We start from the raw sequence: 26,459 nt of genomic DNA on the forward strand, positions 1-26,459 counted from the left end.
CACAACATGCATATGATGTGTGGTCCAATGTGTGATGTGAGAGCGAGATACATCACTGTCTAATAAACTCCCTGAAACTAGAATACTGTCTCTGTCATTCCAGAACAAACGCTACAGTATGTAGTGCTTTTTAAGAATAATTCAAATTGATTGTTTTTCTATAACTTTCTAGAACCCCATGGCAGGCTTCTAAAAGTTATTTCCTTTCCAAAACCAGTAAATGAAAAGAAATCACTTCAAAAAAGTAAACCTTTGGTAGGAATTGATTGGTCACCTTATATTGACAAACACTGTAGATTAGGGATCAGTGTAGGGTGTAGCAGTGCAGGCTGGCTTATCCAAACTTACTAACACTACTTAGAATTCACCAAAGTTAGGAAAAAAATGACAAGTTGAAGCCAGAGTGGGAGTTAGACCTGAAGCCATGAACACGTACAGGTAGGTCCAACATCTTCAGGCTTAAAGTGGTCTGAGCCTCCTGATGCGGTCAATGGTATCGAGTTGCTGTCATAACACGGCTAATGTTTCTGTGTTTGCTAGACTGGTTCATCCCTATGTAACCCTGAACAAGGCACCCTGTGCCAAAATGTTTACACAAACCCAATACATCACCAGAAAAAGGGGAATGCAACTTTCTAACAGAATGTTATTTTTATGAAACTGTTTAATGAACCAATATTGAACTCCCTTGAACTCACTGGAAGTGGACGCAGGCACAAAAAATTTTATGATTTCCAGTGATGAAAGGCTGAGCAGAAGAACTGTACCCTAAGCCTTTGAAATAAAAGCTCCAAGGACAGAATCTAAATATTATCTAGGCTGTGAGTCAGACGGGTTGTTTTGGCCACACGTGTATGCCTGTGCCTGAGCCGAGAGGGCCCTTCCAATAAAACACACCCACAGACTTAATCCAATAGTTTTCTTCTCAAAGTTGGACAGGAACATTACTTCTACTGAGGCATGCCTAGTAGCACAATATATTTAATTGAACCGTTATGGTTTTCAATACCACGCCCTGTGAAATCCCCACACTGTCTTTTAAACTCTTCTATTGAATCCCCAAGACTAATCCCTGCGCCTAGAATGAAGTAATCAAGAACCACGAACCAGAACCTCTAACACTACGCTTGTTTTTCAAGCTGACTTGAGCTTGGGATACACTTCTTTATAAATGCAAATGTTCATAACTGGAATCAATGTTCATAACTGGAATTAAAATGAATCTCTTTCTCCAACAAGTGACAGAAAGACAAACTGAGCACCAGGGAAAACAGTGGTCACCCTGGAGAAGGGAGATAAGTCAACATGAACTGGGACAGCTAGCCTCTCACCAGGCAGACAGAGAGACTTATACTGGCAGACAGAGAGACTTATAAAGGCAGACAGAGAGACTTATACTGGCAGACAGAGAGACTTATACTGGCAGACAGAGAGACTTATACTGGCAGACAGAGAGACTTATACTGGCAGACAGAGAGACTTATACTGGCAGACAGAGAGACTTATACTGGCAGACAGAGAGACTTATACTGGCAGACAGAGAGACTTATACTGGCAGACAGAGAGACTTATAAAGGCAGACAGAGAGACTTATACTGGCAGACAGAGAGACTTATACTGGCAGACAGAGAGACTTATACTGGCAGACAGAGAGACTTATACTGGCAGACAGAGAGACTTATACTGGCAGACAGAGAGACTTATACTGGCAGACAGAGAGACTTATACTGGCAGACAGAGAGACTTATACTGGCAGACAGAGAGACTTATAAAGGCAGACAGAGAGACTTATACTGGCAGACAGAGAGACTTATACTGGCAGACAGAGAGACTTATACTGGCAGACAGAGAGACTTATACTGGCAGACAGAGAGACTTATACTGGCAGACAGAGAGACTTATACTGGCAGACAGAGAGACTTATACTGGCAGACAGAGAGACTTATACTGGCAGACAGAGAGACTTATGCTGTAAAGCTTTCAGGGGTATTGTATAAACTGCCTAATGGTAGGGTGGGAAATGGAAACTAAACTAATCTCAATCAATTTGCTCTCATCATAAAATTCCTTAATGGAAAGTGCACTGACAATATAAAAAGTTAATCACATGAAAAAGGAAATTAGATCAAAAATGACAAAAACCTGGGCTGTGACCTCGGAAGATAACATTTGCTGAATTGTTTGCATCATTATTTAATAGTGAGAGAAAATCAACATCAGTCTGTCTGCCATTAACATTTATACCCCTGTGATGCAGATCCTGCGCGTGACTTTGATATAGTATATTAAATTACCCTAGACCTTATTAAATAGATCAAGGTAGAATAGAATATCCAATAACACCATACAGGACCTAACCTATGTAAGTACAGTCAAGTATAGTAGAATAGAATAGAGCAAGGCAGAATAGCATCAGGCAGAGTTGAATAGAGTATGGAACAGTAGAGTACAGCAGATAGAACACAGTACAAGTAAGTATAATACAGTATGGTACAGTTGAGTGGAGTGCATTAGAGGACAGCAGAACAGTCTTACCTGGACTGGCATGGCCCATAAGTTGGGACAGAGAAAGAAGAACCACATGAGCTGGTTTGTATCTATGGCGACCAGGTTGCAGATTTGTCCGACTGTCAGCTCCCCCATGGACATGTTGGAGGTGCACAGACGCATTATCTTGTTGTAGATCTTAGTCTGGAGGAAGAACACACACATCAAACCTATGTTTTTAAATACAGAGGACCTACCTTCACAATAACTCATCTACAACGTTGTGTCTGGCTTCTCTCATTGTTAGTCGTCCCCGCTCAGTGTTGCCAGAAGGGAGTCACCTGTCCAGTCGGACCATTTGTTATGAAAATATTGGCTCGAGTGGGTTGATTTAAGGTTGGACAGCAAAAAAGTAATTTGGCCAGGTTTTTAGTGAAGTCGTTGGGACTTGGGCTGTGATTGGGCGGGATACTGTCAAATAAATCAGGCAACCCTCCTACCGCACGCTGAACAGATTGTCTTTCAATGTATTGACAATAAACATGCTATATAGGGCTAGCAGCTACTATAGATGCAAGACATTGACCTATTGATGCTTTTGTGTACTGCCAATTTACTCTTGCTAAATAAAAGTGAACCAGAGTGTGAATAAGGAGTAGCTTGACACACATCTCCCTTGACAACGTGTGATATATGGGAAGGTCTGCAGAGGTCACGCTGTTACAATTGCCAATAACGTGGTACCTGTATAGCGCCTCGTAGGTTGATGCCTGTCTCGATGGCCACATAATACGAAGCCTGGAGGAAGGTTCTCTGCAGTATCAGGGCGAAGAACAGCAGCACGGCCAAAACATAAGCATTCTCCAAAAACTCTTGAGATGAGATGAAGTAGACGCCCAGCAGCTTTATCTGAAAGGACACAAAAAGACAGATATGTCAAGACAAACATTAAGTGCCCTCGGAATGTATAATACACATACGCTAGAGCTGCCAGCAGAGAGGGCAAAGGATCAAAGAAAATACATTGCTGGTCTGATGTAGTATTTAAAAATTTACAATACAAATCCATTACTAATAGCCAACCTTATCTGTTTACAAGACAGTAATCGAACATCAAAAATAATCAGTGCATGAGAGAGGAAAATGACATCACTGAATAATTATGAACCACAGGACAGAAATAACTCCAAGACATTCCTTAAGAGCATCAATCAACAGTTCAAATACGCTCTAGCCCTCTTCACTACACACAGTTACAGTCTTGATCATATCAGCTATTCTTAGTGCGCTCTCCCTCTTTATCTGCGTTGTAATGATGATAGATGTCTTTATTGTCATACGGTTCTACCAGTGAATCATATTAAGGTTTGGATTATTCCCGAAAAAAAACACTGTCTTATGAAAGTTGAATTCAGTACGCTGACATTAGTCGTCCGTCAGCCTTTTAACGTAACCTTGGGTTGTGCATCTGTGCGGGATACAGTATCTCATATCTCTGTGAGTCTTTCATACAGAAACAGTTAATACATTGTTCAATCTTTGAGATAAAAATCACAGTAACCTGTCTGTCTCTCGCTCCCACTTTCCCAAATCACCCTCTTTATATTTCTAGACCTCCCTTTGGCTCTTTCTACTGACTTTTCTCTGAAATGTCAATCTGATAAAGGCTTATTTTGTTTAATTACACTGCACTTCAGATTCCTCGCTTCCCTATTCTCTGGACGTCTGAGCACTCATTACCATGCATTCAAAACAAGTCATTGACCATTTCCATGATGTTGCATTCATCACTGACAACACAGCCTTTTCCTGTCAATCTATATTTGTGCAGTGTAATTTTTTATTTGATTTATTTTATATTTTTTTGACAGGAAAGTGGGTAAAAATAGAGTAGAGTTTTTGCTGAAAGAGCAGTGAGCCAGATTCAAATCCATGTTGCAGCAGTAAAAAATAAATTGTGCTCTTTAATGTCTTCCAGGTGTGACTATTTCAGTCTACAATTGGGCCAAACAGTTTGTCAAGACAGCGAGTAGAGTGCTATCTACAGATGACAAGCCATCCGTAATTTTTAAATCATCTCGTCTTTTAGATATTCCAGTGTGCGCCACTAAGTACCTCTAAACAAAATGATCAAATACCTTTTAACTGGAAGGAGGCATTTCTCTCTTCTCTATATGAGTAGCTACAGAAAACAGCCGTATACTGTTACAGCGCCAGATCAGCATGTTTCCATTACGTAACTCCATGACTTTCAAACAAATTATGTATGATCATATTACATCAGGAGACTGTGGGTCAGCAAAAGGAGATCCGACAGATGCCTCCTTGTCCCTTCTGGTTTGAGTGGAACGTGAGAGTCTGGGTCAGACAGACAGTTTGGTAAAACCATCAGCCATTAGACCCCTAAATACTTAATGAGCTTAAATGAGGAGTTCACCTTTAACAACAGGTGGGTTGGCTGGAGGACACAGTAAATGTCTGATCAGTATGGACTTCGTAAAAGACAGGAGATCATGAGATAGTTGGGTTTATCTCTCCCTCGCTCTCTCCCACTCCCTCTCTCTCTCTCTCTCTCTCTGTCTTTGGTTTGTGTATTTGTGTCCTTGCCCGTCATTGTCCGTATTGGTCTTCTCACCGGAGGCTGTATGGTGAGGTTGTCCTTGCTGATGTGATGGACGATGCCGGAAATGCAGAGGGGCCCAGCAAATCCCAGGAGGTCAGCCAGGAAACGGAAGGTGATGCTGATGATAAGAGGCCGTCCAAATGCCAGCCGTAGGGCCCTCCAGATCCACTTAGGCCCCTGAGGCATGGAGCCCAGGGGCCTCTGCAACAAAAAGGACATCAAGGTTATATCAGGTAATGAAATTAATATGCAAGGTTCATGTAGATATTTGGAACATTTTGGACACTACTTCTCACGGTCACCATTTTTGGGTTCATTGACATCAGAAATACAAGATACACATGTTGAAATGTGGTTAAAGTAACAGGGAAGAATAATGGCCCGGAACAGAAATCTCCATACACAAAGTGATCAGGACTGCAAGCGAAGCTCAAAACCTACAGGAAATATATCAGACTGCAGGTTAGGAGCCTGATTAAAATCTACTCCCACAATAACAGATGGATATACGTCTTGCTAAAATGTTTTTCAGGGAAGATCTGATATAATTATTATATATATATTTCCCACAAAAATATTGTTGTACTGTACAGCAATACTGTACAGGACTAAAACCAAAGGGAAAAGTAACTGTTCAGGTGCCAGGATTGACCTGCACTGACCACCTGCCCTCCGCATGCCAGAGGAAGATGTTTTACATGGTGTGTTACTAGGCTGGGAGGGATCAGCAATGATCTTGTCATGCTTTCATGAAGTCACATACAATCCTGACGGAGGGTAGATGGCTGCCGATCCCTCCTTTCTGCAGACCGTACAACGCGCTTCAGTTTACATCCAAAGTTCTGGACAGTTCTGGAAGTTTTCACTGACTCAGCCGAACTAACATCTGAGCCCTCAATCTCAAGTGGAGGTGGGAGGTGTTCCATGTGATTTTGACCACGCCGGGCCCCTGGTCGATCGCCTCCCCCACGGTGCAGGGACTCATTACCCTCAGGGATGAGTGAGCAAAGTGGAGAGACCGACCACCGTGGTGTCATCTGCAATAGTTTGACAGATGCCTTGTTGTAGGGACAGTCCATGTGGTCCGTGCCTGTAACCTCCCTCCACCTGCTTTCCAATTCACACCGGAGATGATCTGTGCTTGCCAATGGACTCAGTGGATGGATATGTTCAGTGTTAACCCTGTATTTCAACTGCCTGAAGTTTTTCTCCCCAAACTTTTCCACTTCAACTTTTCTAGACTCATAGAATTTGACACATTCTCTTCGATATGCCATCTAATCATTTTTAAGGGCTGCTGGGGTCTCTGGAAGAGTCATTAGAAAGTATCCTTGTCCAAGGTGTTTGACATGATCACTTGATCTATTCAACCTGTCAGAAACAGATCCACCCCATGTCCTCCTGCAATGGGATTGAGTTTCTTTCTCAATAAGGAAGATGACATGTAACAGACAAAAATGTAACTAGTTAGCTATAGTTGTACTGCCCAAGTTACTGACATGGAGGTCGTAAAAAGCAATGCATTGGCCCATTCTGTCCATTCATCATTTTAGATTTACATTATTATTATTATTATTACACAGGCTCCATCTTGCCTCACCAGGACTCAGTTTGACTAAAGCTACAGTTTCTACTATTTGCTCTTGTTTTACCACTGCTGCTGATGAGGGTGTATTTGAAGTAAGTCCTTTTTTCATCCACTTTTTTTCATTCACTTGTTTCAACCCAACCCAGGCCGGGGTCAACACCCTCGTCCCCAGTCAGGCACTGTGATCAGCCCGTTTGATGAAGACAGTGAGAGTTTCCGGTGCTCTTCCTTCACAGTCAGACACAACAACATGTGGCTGGGGACAGGGGTCAAGGATCAAAGGATGAGACAGGGTCAGGGTTTTCCAGTGCATGCTGCACTTGTGAGTTCGGGGGTGACCGAGGAGGTCTCGTCTGCTCAGACTGCCACACCTCCGTTGCGAAGGAGGGAAGGATGACAGAGATGCAGGGAGGAAGTACTATAAAATGATTAAAGAGGGGAGGAAAAGACCAGGATGTGACTAAGACGGGTCAAAGGTCATTCTCATTCTACTGTAAACACCGGGACTTCCCGCCTCATGCAGGGTGAAAGATCTCCTCTTTCATGGGAAGCAAATGGGAAGTATGTGACAGTGTGTTTGTGGTGGTGTGTATGTGCGTTCATACAGCATGTGTATGTGGTTGAAAGTGTTCAAGTTCTACCGGTGTGTGATAAGTCTCACAATCCGTCCGGGCTGCCTGACCACAGTCACGTCTCAAGCTGGCTGCCGTGGGACCAAAAACGCTGCCATTTAACAGGAACGAATCTCCTCTAGCAAACAAATTGGACTTGTTTGCTAGAGAAATTAAAAGAAACATCCCAGCTGATTCTTTTAATTTCAAATCATCAAAGCAAAATAATAAGTATTTAGACCGCAGAGTTTGCAGAAATGCCTTGAAATGTGACATGTAGCTTACAGCGCTGTGAGGTACATACAGTTGTGCTCCTAAGTTACCCCGCAGAAAGAGTAGAATTTATGACTGATCATGCAAAACAAACTGTCTTTTATGGGTATGCAAACTTTTAAGCACAACTGTATATCAATAGACCTCTGGAAACTGATAAGACGCTGGTCAAGTTTTCATGCCCCTAGATTATCTGTCGGTACATGCCAATGTAAAATGAAACATTAAATACATTATCATGTTAAATATGACACTCTTGTTTACTCTCATAGTCTAAAAAGTGTCTTTGCCATGGAAGGTAATGGAATGGCTCAGTTAAAGACCAGATCTTAATCCTATAGAAAGGAGGCATACCTGATATCCCCAAACATCACATAACTGAAGCATATCTCTCTCTTATCTTTTATGAGAAACATTTGTCTTACCAATTGGTCTATGGGTGTTAAAATGGCACTTTTACATCCCTGTCCTAATACTTACAGTTGTGCTCAAAAGTTTGCATACCCTTGGAGAATTGGTCATATATGTACCATTTGTAAAGAAAACATGAGAGAGCAGGCAAAACACATGGGTTTCTTATGGGATTCATATTCAACTGTAAGTTATAACAGAATGGCACATTCATAAAACAAAACATGGCAACAAAGAAAAAAATTAACTGACCCCTGTACAAAAGTCTGCATGCCCTTAGTTCTTACTACTGTGTATTGCCCCCTTTAGCACCAATGACAGCGTGCAGTGTTTTGTAATAGTTGTCTATCACGTTTGAGATCTCCCCAGAGTGGCTCGATGATATTAGGGTCAGGAGACTGTGATGGCCACTCCAGAACCTTCACCTTATTCTGCTGTAACCACTGGAGGGTCAACTTGGCCTTGTGCTTAGGGTAATTGGCATGCTGGAAAGTCCAAGACCATTGGCACAGTAATTGGCACAGTAAAGGCTTCTTTCTGGCAACTCGACCATGCAGCTCATTTTTGTTCAAGTATCTTCGTATTGTGCTCCTTGAAACAACCACACAGTCTTTTTCCAGAGCAGCCTGTATTTCTTCTGAGTTTACCTGTGGGTTTTTCTTTGTATCCCGAACAATTCTTCAGGCAGTTTTGGCTGAAATCTTTCTTGGTCTACCTGACCTCGGCTTGGTATAAAGACATCCCCAATTTTCCACTTGATTGAACAGTACTAACTGGCATTTGCAAGATTTCGGATGTCTTTTGATATCCTTTTCAATCTTTATTAAGTTCCATAACCTTGTTACACAGGACCTTTAACAGTTCTTTTCTGCTCCCCATGGCTCAGTATCTACCCTGCTCAGTGCATCCACATGTGAGCTAACAAATTAATTGGCTATTTATACACAGACACTAATTGCAATTTAAAAAGCCACAAGTGTGGGAAATTAACCTTTCATTGCCATTTTCACCTGTGTGTCACCGTGTGTGTCTGTAACAAGGCCAAACATTCAAGGGTATGCAAATGGGCCATTTGGGTGATTTCTTTTATCATTCTGATTTAAAAAGGAGCCAAACAACTATATGATAATAAATGGCTTCATATTATCATTATCCTTAAATAAAAGATGATTTTGATCAGTCATATTTTCCAAATCAATGCCAAAATATCACAATTTCTGCCAGGGTCTCTATACTTATGAGCACAACTGTAAGGTACAAATGCTGTATATGACATATATTTATGTCATATACAGTGTTTGTGGGAGGAGGGGTGGTTGGGATTCTGAGGGGCCAGAAACACCAAACTTTCTTCTGAAATTGCCAAGAAACTGCACAACGCTGTGTACGCTGTGTACTACTCACTTCACAGAACAGCGCAAACTGTTTCTAACCCCGGTGCACAACTGAGCATGAGGACAAATACATTAGTGTCCAGTGGTGAGGTGGTGCCAGGAGAAGTGGGTATACTGTAATCAGGGGCATAGAATTAGGGGAGACGCTGGGGGGGGTCATGACCCCCTCCAATGTTACAGGCAGGTCAATGTGACCCTCCTGGAAAAGAGTGAAAATCCTGGGATTTTGCTAATGACTCATACATTTATCCTAATTTTGTTACTTGGTGTTTGGTAATGAAGGGCCTACTTTGCATCAGCAGCACTGACTCAATGACAAACAAGTCATTTATAAGAATCCAACTGATGGCATCTTTATTCATTGCAACTAGTTTCTAAATAATTAATAATTTGATTGTTAATCATAAATAAAATAATAAATGACGTGTCATGCAGTTTGATAAAAAATATGAAACCATTTTCATCAAATACAAATTATATTTTGTATTTTAAATACATATTTGAAATACATGCATCATAAATACTGCCCATCCCTGTCTAACACCATGTAGATGCATTGGAAACCAATTCTTTGAACTACCCTAACCTACACAGTTTCTTGCATCCTAACCAGAGGTTTTTGGACTTTATAGTAAATATTTTACTTACTTTACTGTCTATAGGTCTGGCCAATCATTGGTGTCTATGAAGAACAAAAAACATACAGTATACTCAGGAATTTACAATGAAAGTGCAAATAAGATGACCAATTTACACCACAAGATTGCAATATTGTATTAAAAAAGCAAGCTATGTGCTGTATGATCCACTCTTGGTCATATACAAGCTGAAAGGTTTTAAATAAGAAATCTAGCTAACTGGCTACCAGTCCTGATGTCAGCTTCCCATCACGTATATTCCAATTTAACTAGCAACCATTTCCAAAACTCAAAAATGGTAAGTTACCTAAAAAACGTTAGCTAGCTAAGGCAGTTAACGAGGGAGTAATGCCAAACCGCCACATTGACAAATTGATTTAAGGCAAAAATACTGAATTTACTGATATACTGTACGGTACAGTCTGTACCAATGGAGGTACCAAGTCTTTACCATGGAGGATCCGGATGCTGGAAGTGCACCAGCACAGCTCGCAGTTTTGTCTGCTGCTCGACTACGTTTATTTGGTTGGACAAATGAGAAAGTTGTTTAATGAGTACGTTTCATAATGTATTACGGAATTAACGTTAAGTCTATGGAAATATAATTTATCCTCGGGGGAAAAAAAGAAGCAGGCAAAAATATTTCATTGAAGTTAAGTAACATGAGGTTCTAAATAACCAGCCAATCAGAGCTATGTCAAACGTCGGTCTCGGGCACATTATTTATTGGTCGTTTTAAAATGTTGCGTTTGTAATAATTATGCGACTGGCTTTTATATGCTACTTGTTGCATAATGTACATTGCATATACGTCCACTGGACTACATTCATACACATCAGTAAGAAGTCAGTATACTGTACGCTATGCCCACTGACAGAAAAGTGGATAGAAAGCGTATACCTGCGTAAACCTGCGTATACCCTCCACTACACCACTGTTAGTGTCTAGTCTGAGAAACAGACACCTCACAGGTCTTCAGCAGGCAGCTTTATTAAATAGTACCCGCAAAACACCAGTCTCAACGTCAACAGGGAAGAGGCGACTCCGGGATGCTGGTTTTCTAGACAGGGTTGCAAAGACAAAGCCATATTTCAGACTAAACAATAAAAAGAAAAAAATAAGATGGTCAAAAGAACACAGACACTGGACAGAGGAAGATTGGAAAAAAGTGTTATGGACAGACCAAAGTTTGAAGTGTTCAGATCACAAAGAAGAACATTAATCAAATGCAGACCAAATGAAAAGATGCTGGAGTGCTTAACACAATCTGTCAAGCAAGGTGGAGGCAATGTGAAGGTCTGTGGGTGCTTTGATTGTGGCAAAGTGGGAGATTTGTAAAGGGTAAAAGGGTTCTTTAAATCACTCCATTTTTCAACTCCATGCCATACCCTGTGGACAGTGCTTGATTGGAGACAATATCCTCCTACAAAAGGACAATGACCCAAAGCACAGGTCCAAATTATGCAAGAACTCTTTAGGGAAGAAGCAGTCATCTGGTATTCTGTCTATAATGGAGTGGCCAGCACAGTCACTGGATCTCAACCTTATTGAGCTGTTGTGGGAGCATCTTGACTGTATGGTACATATGAAGTGTCCATCAAGCCAATCCAATCTGTGGGAGGTGCTTCAATAGTAACAAACCATTTTTATTTCTAACCTTGTCAATGGCTATATTTCCAATTAAAACTCATTTTACGTATGTTTTCATGGTAAACAAGGACATTTCGAAGTGACCCCAAACTTTTGAACGGCAGTGAGGATATTTCTTTGGAAAGCAGAAACTTCTTCCTTCATGACATCCAATATAGGCCATGTCATTTTCGTGCATTTGACCATGCAATCTGACATTGATTGTGGAAAGAGAAACATGTAGATCCTTTAATGTTGCCCTGGTGTACTTAAAGACTTATTTGAGCATCTCTTGGTCAACTCTTGGTCTGAATTTGATAGGATAGAAAGTCTTAGATCTTAGGCGGTCTGAAATATTCTCCACATTTGGATTATCTGATAGAGAGTGGAATGATAGACACGAAATAGCTTGAAAATAATATTTCTGTAACGCCTCCCAGGATAATGGTCATAAATAATACTTATTTTTGTAGATGTTTTCTCTTGTAATAATTACAGATTTATGTAATACTTTTGATCTTGTAATGTTAACACACATCTGTATGGCTAACCAAGAACCATATTGTCACTGTCTCATGAAAATGTTGTCTCTAAAATGAACACTTTAGGAAAATGAATGATAGAAACTACATATTCTATTTTACCTAACATACTTTTTGAGTTCACAGCTATTTTGAAAAGATTTCCTTAGTAGGAGAAACACTTGGAGTACATTCTAATACAGTATATATGAAAATAAAAAGACCTCTACATTACAAAGCATGTAGAGGTCTGTAATTTTTATCATAGGTACACTTCAACTGTGAGAGACAGAATCTAAAACAAAAATAGAGCGTTTTGGTCTAAACTCCACTCGCCGTGTTTGGAGGAAGAAGGATGAGTACAACCCCAAGAACACCATCCCAACCGTGAAGCATGGAGGTGGAAACATCATTCTTTGGGAATGCTTTTCTGCAAAGGGGACAGGACGACTGCACCATATTGAGGGGAGGATGGATGGGGCCATATATCGCGAGATCTTGACCAACAACCTCCTTCCCTCAGTAAGAGCATTGAAGATGGGTTGAAGCATTGAAGATGACAACAACCTGAAACACACAGCCAGGGCAACTAAGAAGAGGCTCTGTAAGAAGCATCTCAAGGTCCTGGAGTGGCCTAGCCAGTCTCCAGACCTGAACGCAATTACAAATCTTTGGAGGGAGCTGAAAGTCTGTATTGCCCAGCGACAGCCCCGAAACCTGAAGGATCTGGAGAAGGTCTGTATGGAGGAGTGGGACAAAATCCCTGCTGCAGTGTGTGCAAACCTGGTCAAGAACTACAGGAAACGTATGATCTTTGTAATTGCAAACAAAGGTTTCTGTACCAAATATTAAGTTCTGCTTTTCTGATGTATCAAATACTTATGTCATGCAAAAAAATGCAAATTAATTACTTAAAAATCATACAATGTAATTTTCTGGATTTTTGTTTTAGATTCCGTCACTCACAGTTGAAGAGTACCTATGATAAAAATGACAGACCTCTACATGCTTTGTAAGTGGGAAAACCTGCAAAATCCGCAGTGTATCAAATATTTATTCTCCCCACTGTGGGAGTATCATGCTATGAGGATACTTCTCAGCGGCAAGAACTGGGAGACAGGTCAGGGTTGAGCATGAACAGAGCAAAATATAGAGAGATACTTTAAGAAAATCTGATCCAGAGCGCAAAGGAACTTAGACTGGAGAAAATATGACTTGACACACACAGCCAAGACAACACTGCAGTAGCTTCAGGGACCAGTCTGTGAAAGTCCTCCAGTGGCCCAGCCAAAGCCTGGACTTGAGACCCATTGAACATCTGTGGGGAGACCTGAAGACACTCCCCATCCAGATTAGAGGCATACCAAAGAGGTGTCAAAGCTGTGATCGCTGCCAAAGGTGCTTCTACGCAGTACATAATAAAGGGTCTAAATACTTATGTATATACTTTTTTTTACTTTCAATAAATTGACATACGTTTTTATAAATGTGTTTTTTGCAACGTTATTTTGGGATATTGTGTGTAGATTGTTAGCAAAACATATATGTAAATGAAGTGTATAACAAACAAAAAAGTGAGAAAATGTGAAGGGGTCACTCGTGTGCTCTCACTCTCTCGTGTGCTCTCACTCTCTCGTGCTCTCGTTCTCTCTCATGCTTGTGGTGAGAGAGTTACAGTGGTGTTACTACCTTTACCCTCTGACTCTCAAAAGCCCTCCGGAGCTTCAGGTAGTTGGTCAAGGCTCGCATGGCGATGGGCAACTTGCCGATGACCTTGAGGTCGATGGGCCGGCGGTGGGCTGCCGTGATGAAGGTGTTCATCCACCAGTAGGTAGCCTTGGACAGCAGGTTGACGAAGGGCTGCAGGAACCTCACTCCCAGGTCCTGGAGATCCTCTGGGGGTTTCACCTCTGTGGCCTCGCTGAAACATATATAGCGCTGTGGGGAAGGTTGGACAGAAAGAGAGAGGTTATTGATTGGAATGAGAAACATGGACAAGGAGAAAAAAAATACTTATTCTGTTAGTATTATAAGAACTTGTGAGCAATGAAACAAACAATGTTTTTGAGAGATGATGACTATCTTGCTGGCCTTTGAGTCATTAGATTTGAATGAAAGGGTGTAATTATGGAAGATGTAGATTATTTGTCATGGAAGCTAGCTCTTTTGTGTGTTAAATTATGGGTTGCCTGATCAGGCGTTGCGAACGCATCAACGCCTTGGCAAAGCCCTAGCATGTATTGTACTAAAATGAGAAACCCTGAAAATGTGTTGTTTGAGCTCTTCAGCTTTAAATCTATTTTGTTGGAAAAGAAGGGAGGAGGAAAGAAGTATTATGGCCAGAATTACACCTGACAACGGCACACAGTTCGGTTAACTTGTGCGCTGAAATGGGAAGGCTGCCTAGTTTCTCATAAATGTTGCATTAGTGTTTCACTAAGTAACACGGTCAGTTCAGGTCAGTTCAGCCTGCATCTCAGAATGGGAAACCCTGTTAGAGCACAAACAGATGCTCTCCAAATGAACTGTCACTGCTATTAATAAACACACTTACACAAACATGTATTTTTCATATGAAATGCATTGAACCTAAAAGTACCAAGAGTACAATAAAGAACAAAAAGCGTCAAAATATATTTGAAGTCCTTTATTGAGCCTTCTGTAAGGTCTGGAGTTTTACAACAGCCCCACATCACAAATGGATTTGCAGTAGTATCCAATCAAAAGCCTACAGTGAGGGGAAAAATTATTTGATCCTCTGCTGATTTTGTACGTTTGCCCACAGACACAGAAATGATCAGTCTATAATTTTAATGGTATGTTTAATTGAACAGTGAGAGACAAAAAAACAACAACAAAATACAGAAAAATGCTTGTCAAAAATGTTATAAATAGATTTTCATTTTAATTAGTGAAATAAGTATTTGGACAGTCCTTTTCTGCTCCCCATGGCTCAGTATCTAGCCTGCTCAGTGCATCCATATGAGAGCTAACAAACTCATTGAATATTTGTACATAAACACTAACTACAATTTAAAAGGTGTGGGAAATTCACCTTTGATTGCCATTTTCACCAGTGTGTCACCTGGTGTGTCTGTAACAAGGCCAAACATTCAAGGGTAACGCGGCCCTGACCAACAGGGATGAGGCGTTCCCGTATTAAATATAGCTTAGGGTCCCTAAAAGCGAGAGCCAACACTGATTCTTCCAATAGAGTCGAGAGAGATTCTGTGTGTCTGTGTGTGTTAGTGTGTGTTAGTGTGTGCGTACACAGAGCACCAGGAGACAAGGTGATGGCTGTGAATAAATGTGAACTGCTGTTTCCCAGCACAAAGAGACACACACACACACTTGCATGGATAGCTTTCTCACAGGACGTACCGGTCGTTATCCTCCACCATACATAACAAACACGATGGCTTCATCAACAACACAGCAGGACTTCCCTTTATTTCATCAGCGAAGCCCCAGGCGAACCCCCGTGGATTTAAAATTGACTGAGGGGGACGCCTCAGTCAATGATCCAGACAAACAAGCCCATCGTCAACACCATGTCATCGCTCACAGATAAACAGGGGGTGGTTTGAATGAATCACAACATCCCAGCGCATTCTGCCTTCATGAACAGACCTGCACGACTTCGATACCGCTCAAAAACGAGTGTCCAAAGCGCTACACTGAAAGGGGGCAGAGATGACTGAAGCAGACTGGTTAGAGATGGCCACTTACGCTAAAGAAAACCCCCGCTCGCATGCACACACACACACACACACACACACACAGACACATGCCTTGCTTAGAAATAACACGCAAAAAGGCACAGATACGCAGAAAAGCGTGGAAAGAGACCACCGCCCCCCACCCCCCCGGCTGTGCTACTCACCCTGCCCAGTATAACGTTGATCTCCACAGCAAGCAGTAATCCGTAGAGCAAGGCCAGAAGCCCCGTGATGCAGTAGCGAAGCTGCCTCAGGCTGATGCCTTCCTCTGTGTACTTGGCGAACTTGATGGTCTTCATCAGAAAGGCCAACACCCAGTAGAAGAGCAGAGCTTTGGAGAGATGAAACAAAAAACATCAGAGTGTGTTTCAGGAACCCTAAGGGAATCTTCACTCAGTTTGACCCAAGTCGTTTCAAGTCTCGACAAATGTAAAGGTTTGGGATTGTCCTAGTCATTCCTACAGCAATGCCAAGATTTTCAGAGCAAGTCACGGGATTGTGATTCTGGTTTGTGTTTTGTCGGTTTCTGTTTTGTGTCATGGCATTTCTGAGGGTTCTGCTTGTGTTACGTCCATGGATATGGTTAAATGTCTTAACTGTGAGAAAATACATTATACCATGGACATTGCCCAATAAGGCTTTGACTTTCATGTTGTCAAATGGGTGAGATCTCCATCTTTGGTTGATCCCTCTTGATGTCCCCATTGAGGTTCATGTGTTTCACCAGGAGTCAGCTAATTATTTATATCATACCAAAATTAAACACTTCAATAAAATGGCACAGACAGACAAATTAGTTTTCAAAGTAGAATGAGAAGCTTTACTATAACTGTCAAAATGAATGTACCTGTCATTCAAATACCTGTCATTCAATTAGCCTATACTACCCATTCTATATCCCAAAGACAGCTGGATAGATGTCATTTATCCAACTTGATACATTTTTAATGGGAGAAAAACGAGATAATCTGATACTTGTAGAATAAAATGGTGCTTCAGCGTCCTTTAAATTCGGTGTCCTTTTTTCTGGCATCAAGTCTACATGAGTGTATCACAGAAACATATCAAACACTTACCCAGTTACTCTGCCCTACCCTCCCCCAGCCAAACACTTACCCTGTTACTCTGCCCTACCCTCCCCCAGCCAAACACCTACCCTGTTACTCTGCCCTACCCTCCCCCAGCCAAACACCTACCCTGTTACTCTGCCCTACCCTCCCCCAGCCAAACACCTACCCTGTTACTCTGCCCTACCCTCCCCCAGCCAAACACCTACCCTGTTACTCTGCCCTACCCTCCCCCAGCCAAACACCTACCCTGTTACTCTGCCCTACCCTCCCCCAGCCAAACACCTACCCTGTTACTCTGCCCTACCCTCCCCCAGCCAAACACCTACCCAGTTCCTCTGCCCTACCCTCCCCCAGCCAAACACTTACCCAGTTCCTCTGCCCTACCCTCCCCCAGCCAAACACTTACCCAGTTCCTCTGCCCTACCCTCCCCCAGCCAAACACTTACCCAGTTCCTCTGCCCTACCCTCCCCCAGCCAAACACTTACCCAGTTCCTCTGCCCTACCCTCCCCCAGCCAAACACTACCTTGCTCTTGTCCTTAACCCCCTCCTCTCCCTCTATCCTCCTCCTCTCCTTCTAACCCCCTCCTCTCCCTCATCCTCCTTCTCTCCTTCTAACCCCCTCCTCTCCCTCATCCTCCTCCTCTCCTTCTAACCCCCTCCTCTCCCTCCTCCTCCTCCTCTCCTTCTAACCCCTCCTCTCCCTCATCCTCCTTGTTGTTCAGTGATGTATGTCCATGGCTGTCAGGGTCAAGAGCCATAGAAACAGAAAGAAAGGAATGTAGATCAGTATTGAAAACCTTGTTTCAGCTGCCATTGTGATTCACATTCAAAAAATCAACAAAGTATTGAAGTGCCATCCACACCGATGACAATAGCTATAGACTTTTCATTAATGTGGCACTGAGCCCTGCTCTCGCCACTCCCTTCCAATTCATGATCGCATCCTTACATCCCAACAGATCCACAGCTGGTGAGGGAGAGTTGAAGACACAGACACGTCCTCAGATGCCCATCTCATCAGGCAATTCTGCTTCTTATTGCACAGGCCTGTCATCCTGGATGTTTCGCTGGTAGACACGCGCTGAAGGTGAACGCATTCCATAACCAAGCACTCGCAGGTGCACAACCTAACACAAGTCACAAGACCCCTTGGAGACAAAGCACTCCTGTCCAACATTCACTGTCCACCCCAGTAGGCGCAGAGACCATTAAGCACCGCCCTCTCCTGGACCACTAGAACCTGTCGCTATGCTGCAATCGGGATTTGAACCTAGACGCCATGATGAAGTTGTACTGTGAGGGGGTGACCTATACCACTTGACGGCTCTAGTCAGCTGATTATTATTTTTTTTAAGTCCCCGTAATCCCGATGTCTTAGTTCTCATAATCGTATTACATTATCCTCGTTCATCCATTACTACCCAACCCTTGAAAAAGATGTAAGGCCAGCACTGACGCCATGTGAATACTTTGAGCAAGAGTGAAGACAGCATAGAAGCATTAAGTAATAAGAATATTTACCCACTTCCTGCAGTGAAAAACACACTAAAAGCAGTAGTAAAAAGTATCTAGTACTCCAAAAAATTGAAGGTTTTTGTTTTTTCAGAAAGAAAATGGAATAGGGCCGACACTTAACAGGGTATACAGTAAGCACGACCGCAGAAAAAAGTAATTTAAATGAAAGCCTATTTGTTTTCTTAACAAAAAATGACAAGCAGGAAGGTGAAGCCTCAGACGTGTCCCTCATTCTTTCACTGTTTCAACAAAGAACCCACATCAGAGCAGCAACCAGGATAACAAACTCCTGGAAGTCCATCTCACCGTCCGAAACGCTGGTGAACGTCTCCACCACCGTAGGCTTACATAGGGACAAAGAAGCAATCAACAAAATGACAACACAATTAATCAATGGTTAGTCTACAAAACTCTAGGCTATAAAGTGCAGTGGATGTGTCATTTCTAACACCATCTGAAAATAGAGGCTTTTTCTGTTACAGAGATCTGTCATGGATCATCAGTGTTCCATGTCAGCCTTCTAATGTGGCGACCAATGAACCCACAGGCCCAGTTATTCTGGAAGGTTCCGTCAGCCACCTCTCCCCTCCGTGCAGCTAGAACCTGGATATCTTTAACAGAGTGTGTGTTATCATTGACGGACAGGGGAAACAGGCGTTTAAAGGCATCCAAATGATAGTCCTTATTGTTCTCCAACGTTTTTGTCCTTATTATTATGGTAAGATGCTTTGTGACATTTTTAAAGGGTAGGCGGCATTTAACATGCAATATATAGATTGGCATTACTGTATACTTTTTAATTTAACTGTTTTTTAGCCAGGCAATTTGTGTAAACACTAATTCTAATAAATAATCAATAATCAGTCAATCAGGGCTATGACTCATCAGTCAATTACAGATGCAACTACTCTGACCCTGTATATAAATTATAAAGAGACACAAAGTGACAGGCTATGGGACTGGGCACATAGATGAATTGGGTGCGTATGGTGTGAACCAATCAAAAATCAATTTGGTTTGCTCAACGAGATATTAAAGACATGAAATATGATCAGTTAATGAAAACCATCAGAAAGAGTGGATGGAGATTAATGGAGAGATAATCTGTTTGGTACCTCTGATGATAAATGGGTTTAGCTGAGTATGCAATCAGGTCCAAGAAAAAAACTATTCTATTCTATATATTTGAATTGGACTAATGATGTGGTTTACTTTCTGAATTTACTAGAATTCAGATAAAATAGACCCCAAACCATGCAAGCAAGCTAGTGTTGCTCTGCTCAATGGGTTTTCCTCATGAAATTACATTGGAACCCCAAAATAAAATGTTTATTTATGACTGGCACTAGCTATGTCTTTGACAAGACTTATTTTTGTGAGTAAAAAACACTCCATGATCCATGATGGAGAACTGAAGGATGGATTATCAAAGGAACGGCAGAAAGTTTGAATGAAGATTGAAGAGCACTTCTGAAAATTTTAGGTTTGATTCCGATGAGGGGCTGAAATGAATTAATGCAACCAAAAGAACACATAAGAAGAGATAATGGAGAGTAGCATTTCACAATTGGCCATATAATCTGTTTTCTTACTATCTCTAGTAAGTTTTAAATGATATACGACTAAATACTGATTCGGATAAAATAACAGTTCTGGTTCTATTAGATCTCAGTGCAGCATTTGACACTGTAGATCAACACTTACAGACATGCAGAGTTCCACAGGGATCAGTTATTGGACTGCTACTGTTCAATCTCTATATGTAAATCTCTATATGTTAGCCGTCTACAGAACAACAACAATAACTACCATAGCTATGCAAATGATACTCAAATATATATGGCTCTCAAACTGTATGACAACAGCTCAATAGACTTAATGTGTTACTGTATAGAGCACATAAATACCTGGATGAACCAAAAAGATAATCTACAATTAAACCAAGATAAAACAGAGATTATGTTTGGCAACAAAAATAAGAGAAATAGCATTAGTAAAGAACTGGATTCTCTGACCCTAAAAAGTGTGTGATCTTGGTGTTCTGATAGACTCAGAACTCACATTTAACAGTCATATCAAAGCAGTCACCAAAACAGCATTCTATCATCTTAAAATCTTAAAATCAAGGGCTTGTGTCCCAAAAAGACCAGGAGAAGCTCATCCATGCTTTTATCTCATCCACGCAGGGTTGACTATTGTAATGGCCTCTTAACTGGACTTCCCAAAAAGACAAGAATAACACTGGAATAGACATTAAACATAAAATGTACAGACTAGATTTTTTACTATTACCTTATATATAAAAATTATGACTTTTTGAAAATGAAAACTCTGAGTTAGCACTGCTAGCATAATATCCTGCTGCCAGAAGAATGGCCATCACTACCCTGAGTACATTTCTGATATGTTTGAAGAGTATTAACCGAGCAGTGCTCTTAGATCCATGAACTCAGGTCAGCTAGTAGAGCCCAGAGTCCATACTAAAGCTTTACAGCTTTTATAGCTTCCTCTGTTTTTATTTAGTTTTTATTCTATTTCTGTTGTTTTCTTATTCTATGTTTTATTATTATGTTGTTATTTAAGGTGGTTAGAGTCCCCCTTGTTTTATTTGTGTTTTCATTCTAGTATTTGTTTTTATTCTATTGTATTTTTATATATTTCTGTTCTTTTTCATTGTAAAGCCCATTTAATTGCTTCTACGTATGAATTGTCCAATAGAAATAAACTTGCTTGCTTGCTTCTCTCCGTGTCCATGGCTAGTTCACACTCGCCCCAGTGATAATGAGGGATCAATGTGCATCCAATACATATGATCTTTGGGGTTAGTCCCCCGGCTGATTGGGTGGGCAGAAAGGTCAAGGCTCCAGCACTGATGTCAACGAGGGAACTGTGGCGAAAGAGTGAACGCACAAGTGCAGGACATTGATGAGTTTAATGAAGCAGGAGGAGGAGAAACTCTGCAAGTGAGAGGATGATTCAAGTGAAAATTACGATGATGAGAGAACCGTGAGAGAATGTCACTGAAAAAGCTGCTCTACAGACTATCAGTAACATTTCAATCAATCAATCAAACTCATTTATTTATAAAGCCCTTTTTACATCAGCAGTTATCACAAAGTCATTTTACAAAACACCCAGCCTTTCAAATACCTACTACTCCTAACCCTTAACCTAACCTTACACTGTACACTAGATCTAATGTTTACCATTAGCCAAACCCTCCCTCTCAACCTAACCCTACAACCCTAAACGTAACTGTCTGGTCCTGGCTATGCCCCTAGCCTTCTCTGCGCTGGGCTGGGGGCCATGGTTGGGACCTGCCAGAGGAGGGGCCTCTTGCACTCTCTTCAGTTGCTTTTATGTTCCTCAATTAGAGGCAGCTGTACATCGTTGCCTCTAACTGGGGATCCTATTTAGTTCAGCCGTATGCCACACTGTGTGGATTTTTGTTGGTTTTGCCACGTGCGTTTAGCCACTGTTACTGGTTTGTTGTGTTGTTTCTTTTGAGCTGTATTAAAAGTATGGATTTCAACCACCACTCTGTGCCTGTGTCCTGCCTCCTGAACTGTGCCAGTAACCATAGCAAGCAGTTGCTCACAGACATGATGTTGATAGTTTGCTAAGAGTATGTCAATATGTACAGCATGATAGACTATCCAAAATAAAATGTAGCATAACGGATTTGGGCCATGGTCATGGATCCTGCTCTTGACTGAGCATCATTTTGTACATTTGTTAGCTCAGGTCACTTTAATACACAAGCATACCACCAAATCATATTTCTGACCTGTGTTCAGCATGAACACGTAAAATTCTATAAAATGTATCTGCCTGAAAGTGCAGAAAAGTTCATAACCATCATAGAATATCTCTGTTTTCATTTGAATGGATATTGCCAATGACCATACCCCATCAGAACTCAATATAATGAAACTGTACATTCTAAATGCCTATTTAGACAAAACCACAAGTGAAAACTCAGCAACTTCATAACATTTTAATTGCTCATCCTATTGATTTATGAAGCCCAAAGTAGCGAGCTAGCTTGCAGTCATACCAGGTTTATTCATCACTCGTTAAAACCAAGCCAGACATTTCTTTTAAACACAGGGCAATTGGGGATCCACTCTAAAGCCTTCTCTGCACTAAAGGGGAGCATTTCAAGGCGGATGACTAGAACATCGCACTAGAATGAGGTAAGCATCAAAGCAAGGTGTATCGAAGTGAGGTGCATCCAAGCAAAGACGTAAATTGCATGCACGCAAACAGAAACACAGACACAGACAAGTTGCACACACAAACAGTATCTATAAACACACTGTAAAATGCTTTAGGAATTATTATGGAGGCTTACCAAGCAGTAGCTTAGGGAAGTTGGAGGTCTCGATGTTGTGGTAGTAGATGATGGAGGTAATGCCAGCCATGAAGGCTAGGCCAGCTGGCATGTATAGATGGAGGTGGAGGGACACTGTGAACCTGGACCAAACACACACAGGACAGGTAGGGGTTAATAAACAAATAAAAAACACACACAAACTGCGGTCGCACACATCTTAACCAGAACATTTAGTAGACACACAAACTCAATGTCATATGTAAGCTGAGGTTGTTCTCCCTGAAAATACCCAAAATACGTGATGCTGATGGTTTTAAACGTAGTTATTGCACAACAGTGGGACCTTCGATGTCCTTCCAGAGATCAGCCGCTCAGAACATTGGGAAAAGTGGTTTCTTGGAAAAATTCAGGGGTCTCTAACCCTGCTCCTGGTCTGGAGGGGTACTGTACACACACCTGACTTTAATAATTAGACAGTTAATAACTGAATGGGGCTGCTTACACATGGGGTTGGAGTGAAAACAGCCAGGACAGTAGCTCTCCAGGAACAGGGTTGGAGACCCCTTCTCTACGATATACTTGCTCTTTTCCCCCTGCCTATCTGTGATGGAGGCCTTAAAGCCCTCTGCCACCAAAAGAGCTTAGAACTCAGGTTCACAGTCTGCCAGATGAGTAGCCTTGTTGGTAGCCTCACGGTACCCAGCCAGGAAACTGTCAGCAGTGTTTTAAATGGCAGTTAAAGTAGTTTGAGAGTATCTGGGGGTTAGAACATGGGAGGGGGTTTAAAACAGAGTGCCTGGGCCATGGTCCTCCTTTAAAAGCATGAAGACAGAGTCCTCTGGGTTGTGTCTTTCTCCGGATATCAACGACTGGTGCTTTGTTTTGATTACATCGAGTTTTCGCTTCCTTCTGGAAATCAAATCAACTGTCTCATCTAAAAGGTCACCCAGAACGGTGTCATCTGGATATTTTACTGTCAAGCAGAGTCTCAACTCATTGTTGTGGAGGGTGACCAGCACTGTGGAGAGTGAAACAAAAGGGCTCTTTGAAAAATTCTTGATCTCCAAAGGCTCTCCATTGTGTGTGAAGAATAATTCATTTTCTTTAACCTACAGTTGCGAAAAAAGTATTGGATCGTGAAGAGCGGAGCCTCGGATACCCTGAAGGCTAGGCTAAATGGAGAAAAGCCATAGCACGGAATTTAACCTGCATCCTCAAAATGTAGACTCCAAAGTTCGCAGTATCAATAAAAATTCTGAGCGCTGGCATTATGCAGGAGAGGCTAGATGGGGGAACGGGGGGAGACGGGTAGACTCACCCATCGGAGACGATGCCCTCAGCGATCTCGCAGACCAGAACAAAGAGGAGAATGAAGGTAAGGAGCCAGCGCAGGTTGTGACCGGGAAAGTGGAGCCAGGTGCTATGGTGGATGTGCACCTTGGAGCTCTGGCTGCCCCAGCCTTATAGCACAGAATAACAACAATTACATCATCAACAACAACAACACAGGAAACCGGACGTTAACTGTAATGAACAGATGTCCATCCTTACAAGAAAAAGCAAATTACTAGATGTACAGTTTTAATGTGATAACATAAAAACACACGACAAAAGAGTTGACTGAAAGTATGCCGCTGGCTTAGGATTTAAACTCAACTTTGTATTTGCTAATGAAGAGCTCTGCACCACCAGGGGCAGTGGGTCTAATGGAGACTGACTGTACATATTTCTAATGTGCCAGAGAAATACGGCCAAAGACTATTGACAGGAATTTGTGGCTAAAAACTTCCACAAATAAATTTTTATTGCCAAATTATTAGGATTACAGTAACATGAGCAGTGCATAATCTTAGCTTTGTCTATTGGCCCTGGTCTTTGCAGATAGGCTGTCTACAGAAGGAACAACTCAGTTTCTGAAACGTCTATTCAAGTCCCTAAAAAGTACTATAAACTACATTTGCAAACCAAACTAAATGGGTGGGAAATAAATGCTGCGTTTTAGGAAAAAAATCCCAAACACTGGTGATTTAGATCAGGGGTTCTCAAACTTCTCTTAAAGGGGCGGCAGCCATTCCCTGTTTTTGAACTTTTCCAGAGCTAGCAAACCTGATTTAATTTGTGAACTTATTATGTGAACTCCCTTAATTAGTCAATAACATTTGAGGGTTATTACTGACAGTGTTTCAGTTTCATTGGAATGGAAAGTTCTAAATCACCAGCAAAATTGAGTTTTATTCCTTTTTATTAAGCAGCTCCTAGAAATGAACACCTAGGGCTTTAGCTTAATAGGATGACATGGTCTGAGCCAGGCACAATCTGATCAGTACAATGGACCTTCATGATTCTAAAGAAGTTTAATGTATACCTAAGTTATGAAGCACCCAGTCATAACAGAGTCGATGCCTGCAGTATATTTCAAATGACAAAATCATCCAGATTCAGTGGAGTCCACTGTTAGCTCCCTACCAATTACAATATAACAAGACTGCCACTTTCCCTGTTAGCCGTTGAGGTGTTCAATTATAGCACCATTGGCACAAACACAAACAGACAAACCCAGACAGACACACACAGAGACAGACACATAGTGACACCTCCTCTAGTGAACATAGCGACCCCCGTGGCTAAGTAGGAGAGAAGGGTCTCTCCGGGGCCACTGTGCATCTCCCCTCTGAACCTCTCATCCAGTGGGTTTTGAGGAGCTGGCTGAAGGGGACCCCGGGCCTCAAAGAAATGCAACTGAGATTCTCACAACGGCTTAATGTGACCAGAATGATGAATGATGCCCTTTTCAGACACAGTACACTGCAACAGTATCAGGTCAAAGTAGGCTGCGAATAACCTACCTGACCATTAAAAAAGTGGAACATCAGGATCTTTACCAAATTTTACTCCAGCACAGAGTGTCTGGTATAGTTTCCCTGACAACTATAACTGTAGAGAATTGGTATGCTACATTTGGTTTTTAATACATTTTTATATACAGTAGTAGGGTAGCAAGATGTATTAAATTTTTCAAAATATTTCAGTAATAACGGTATTAATATACCGTAGTATACTTTAGGACAGATTGTTCTGCACCCTAGTAGCAGGCTGCCTGTTCAACTCTATATAATTTGATTGACAGTTCTGGTCGTCTAGTGATGGACTTTAGTCCAGAAGCGGCATTTCATTACAGACCAATAAAAGAATGGTTTAAAAGAACTGGCTTCTTCTCCTGAGAAGGTTTTGTGTCGGCTTTTGAAAAGCAGCGGTGTTCCCTTACAGATATAAAACTAAGCCGTTACCACAGGGATTCCAAAGTGCCACAGTCCCAATGTCTGAAAGGCTATGAAAAGAGAGTGGCAATAGAAGGACAAAATGAGGGAATCATTGTTGAAGGAGATTAGAGATTGATAATACTTCCTTTACATGTATTAAACCAATTTAAAATGTGCATTTTGACATTTTTTATTTCTTGGCCTGAATGGCATTAAAGGTAGACATTACTTTAACTACAACCGCCATTAGTCATGTGACCATATCAGAATCTTCATCTCCATGTGACTGTCATTAAAAGTGGTTAGCTTGATTTTCCCACTTAGGTCACTAACTTCAGCTACGCTAGCTAACAAAGCTGGGCCATCCAGTCAAATTTCATA

The 26,459-nt window shown here is 41.6% G+C and overlaps 1 protein-coding gene across 7 annotated transcripts in view; it reads right to left on the minus strand.

Annotated features, from left to right (window-relative positions):
* The window catches only part of abcc8 (ATP-binding cassette, sub-family C (CFTR/MRP), member 8), a 91,090-nt gene that overhangs the window by 50,656 nt on the left and 13,975 nt on the right, over nucleotides 1–26,459 (minus strand). For 4 of the 7 annotated variants that reach the window (XM_034288297.1, XM_034288299.1, XM_034288301.1 and 1 more), the window contains exons 3-9: nucleotides 24,137–24,278; nucleotides 22,837–22,958; nucleotides 16,060–16,226; nucleotides 13,866–14,114; nucleotides 5,123–5,311; nucleotides 3,232–3,396; nucleotides 2,536–2,691 (exon numbers count right to left, since the gene is read on the minus strand). In XM_034288297.1, the coding sequence (XP_034144188.1) occupies nucleotides 2,536–2,691; nucleotides 3,232–3,396; nucleotides 5,123–5,311; nucleotides 13,866–14,114; nucleotides 16,060–16,226; nucleotides 22,837–22,958; nucleotides 24,137–24,278 (1,190 nt within the window). Of the gene's footprint in view, nucleotides 1–2,535; nucleotides 2,692–3,231; nucleotides 3,397–5,122; nucleotides 5,312–10,035; nucleotides 10,261–13,865; nucleotides 14,115–16,059; nucleotides 16,227–22,836; nucleotides 22,959–24,136; nucleotides 24,279–26,459 lie in introns of those variants that run through there. The other 3 variants (XM_034288298.1, XM_034288302.1, XM_034288303.1) reach the window with 2 other exon arrangements.

This window comes from Esox lucius, chromosome 19 (genome assembly GCF_011004845.1).
Source record: "Esox lucius isolate fEsoLuc1 chromosome 19, fEsoLuc1.pri, whole genome shotgun sequence".
Taxonomy (NCBI): Eukaryota; Metazoa; Chordata; class Actinopteri; order Esociformes; family Esocidae; genus Esox; species Esox lucius.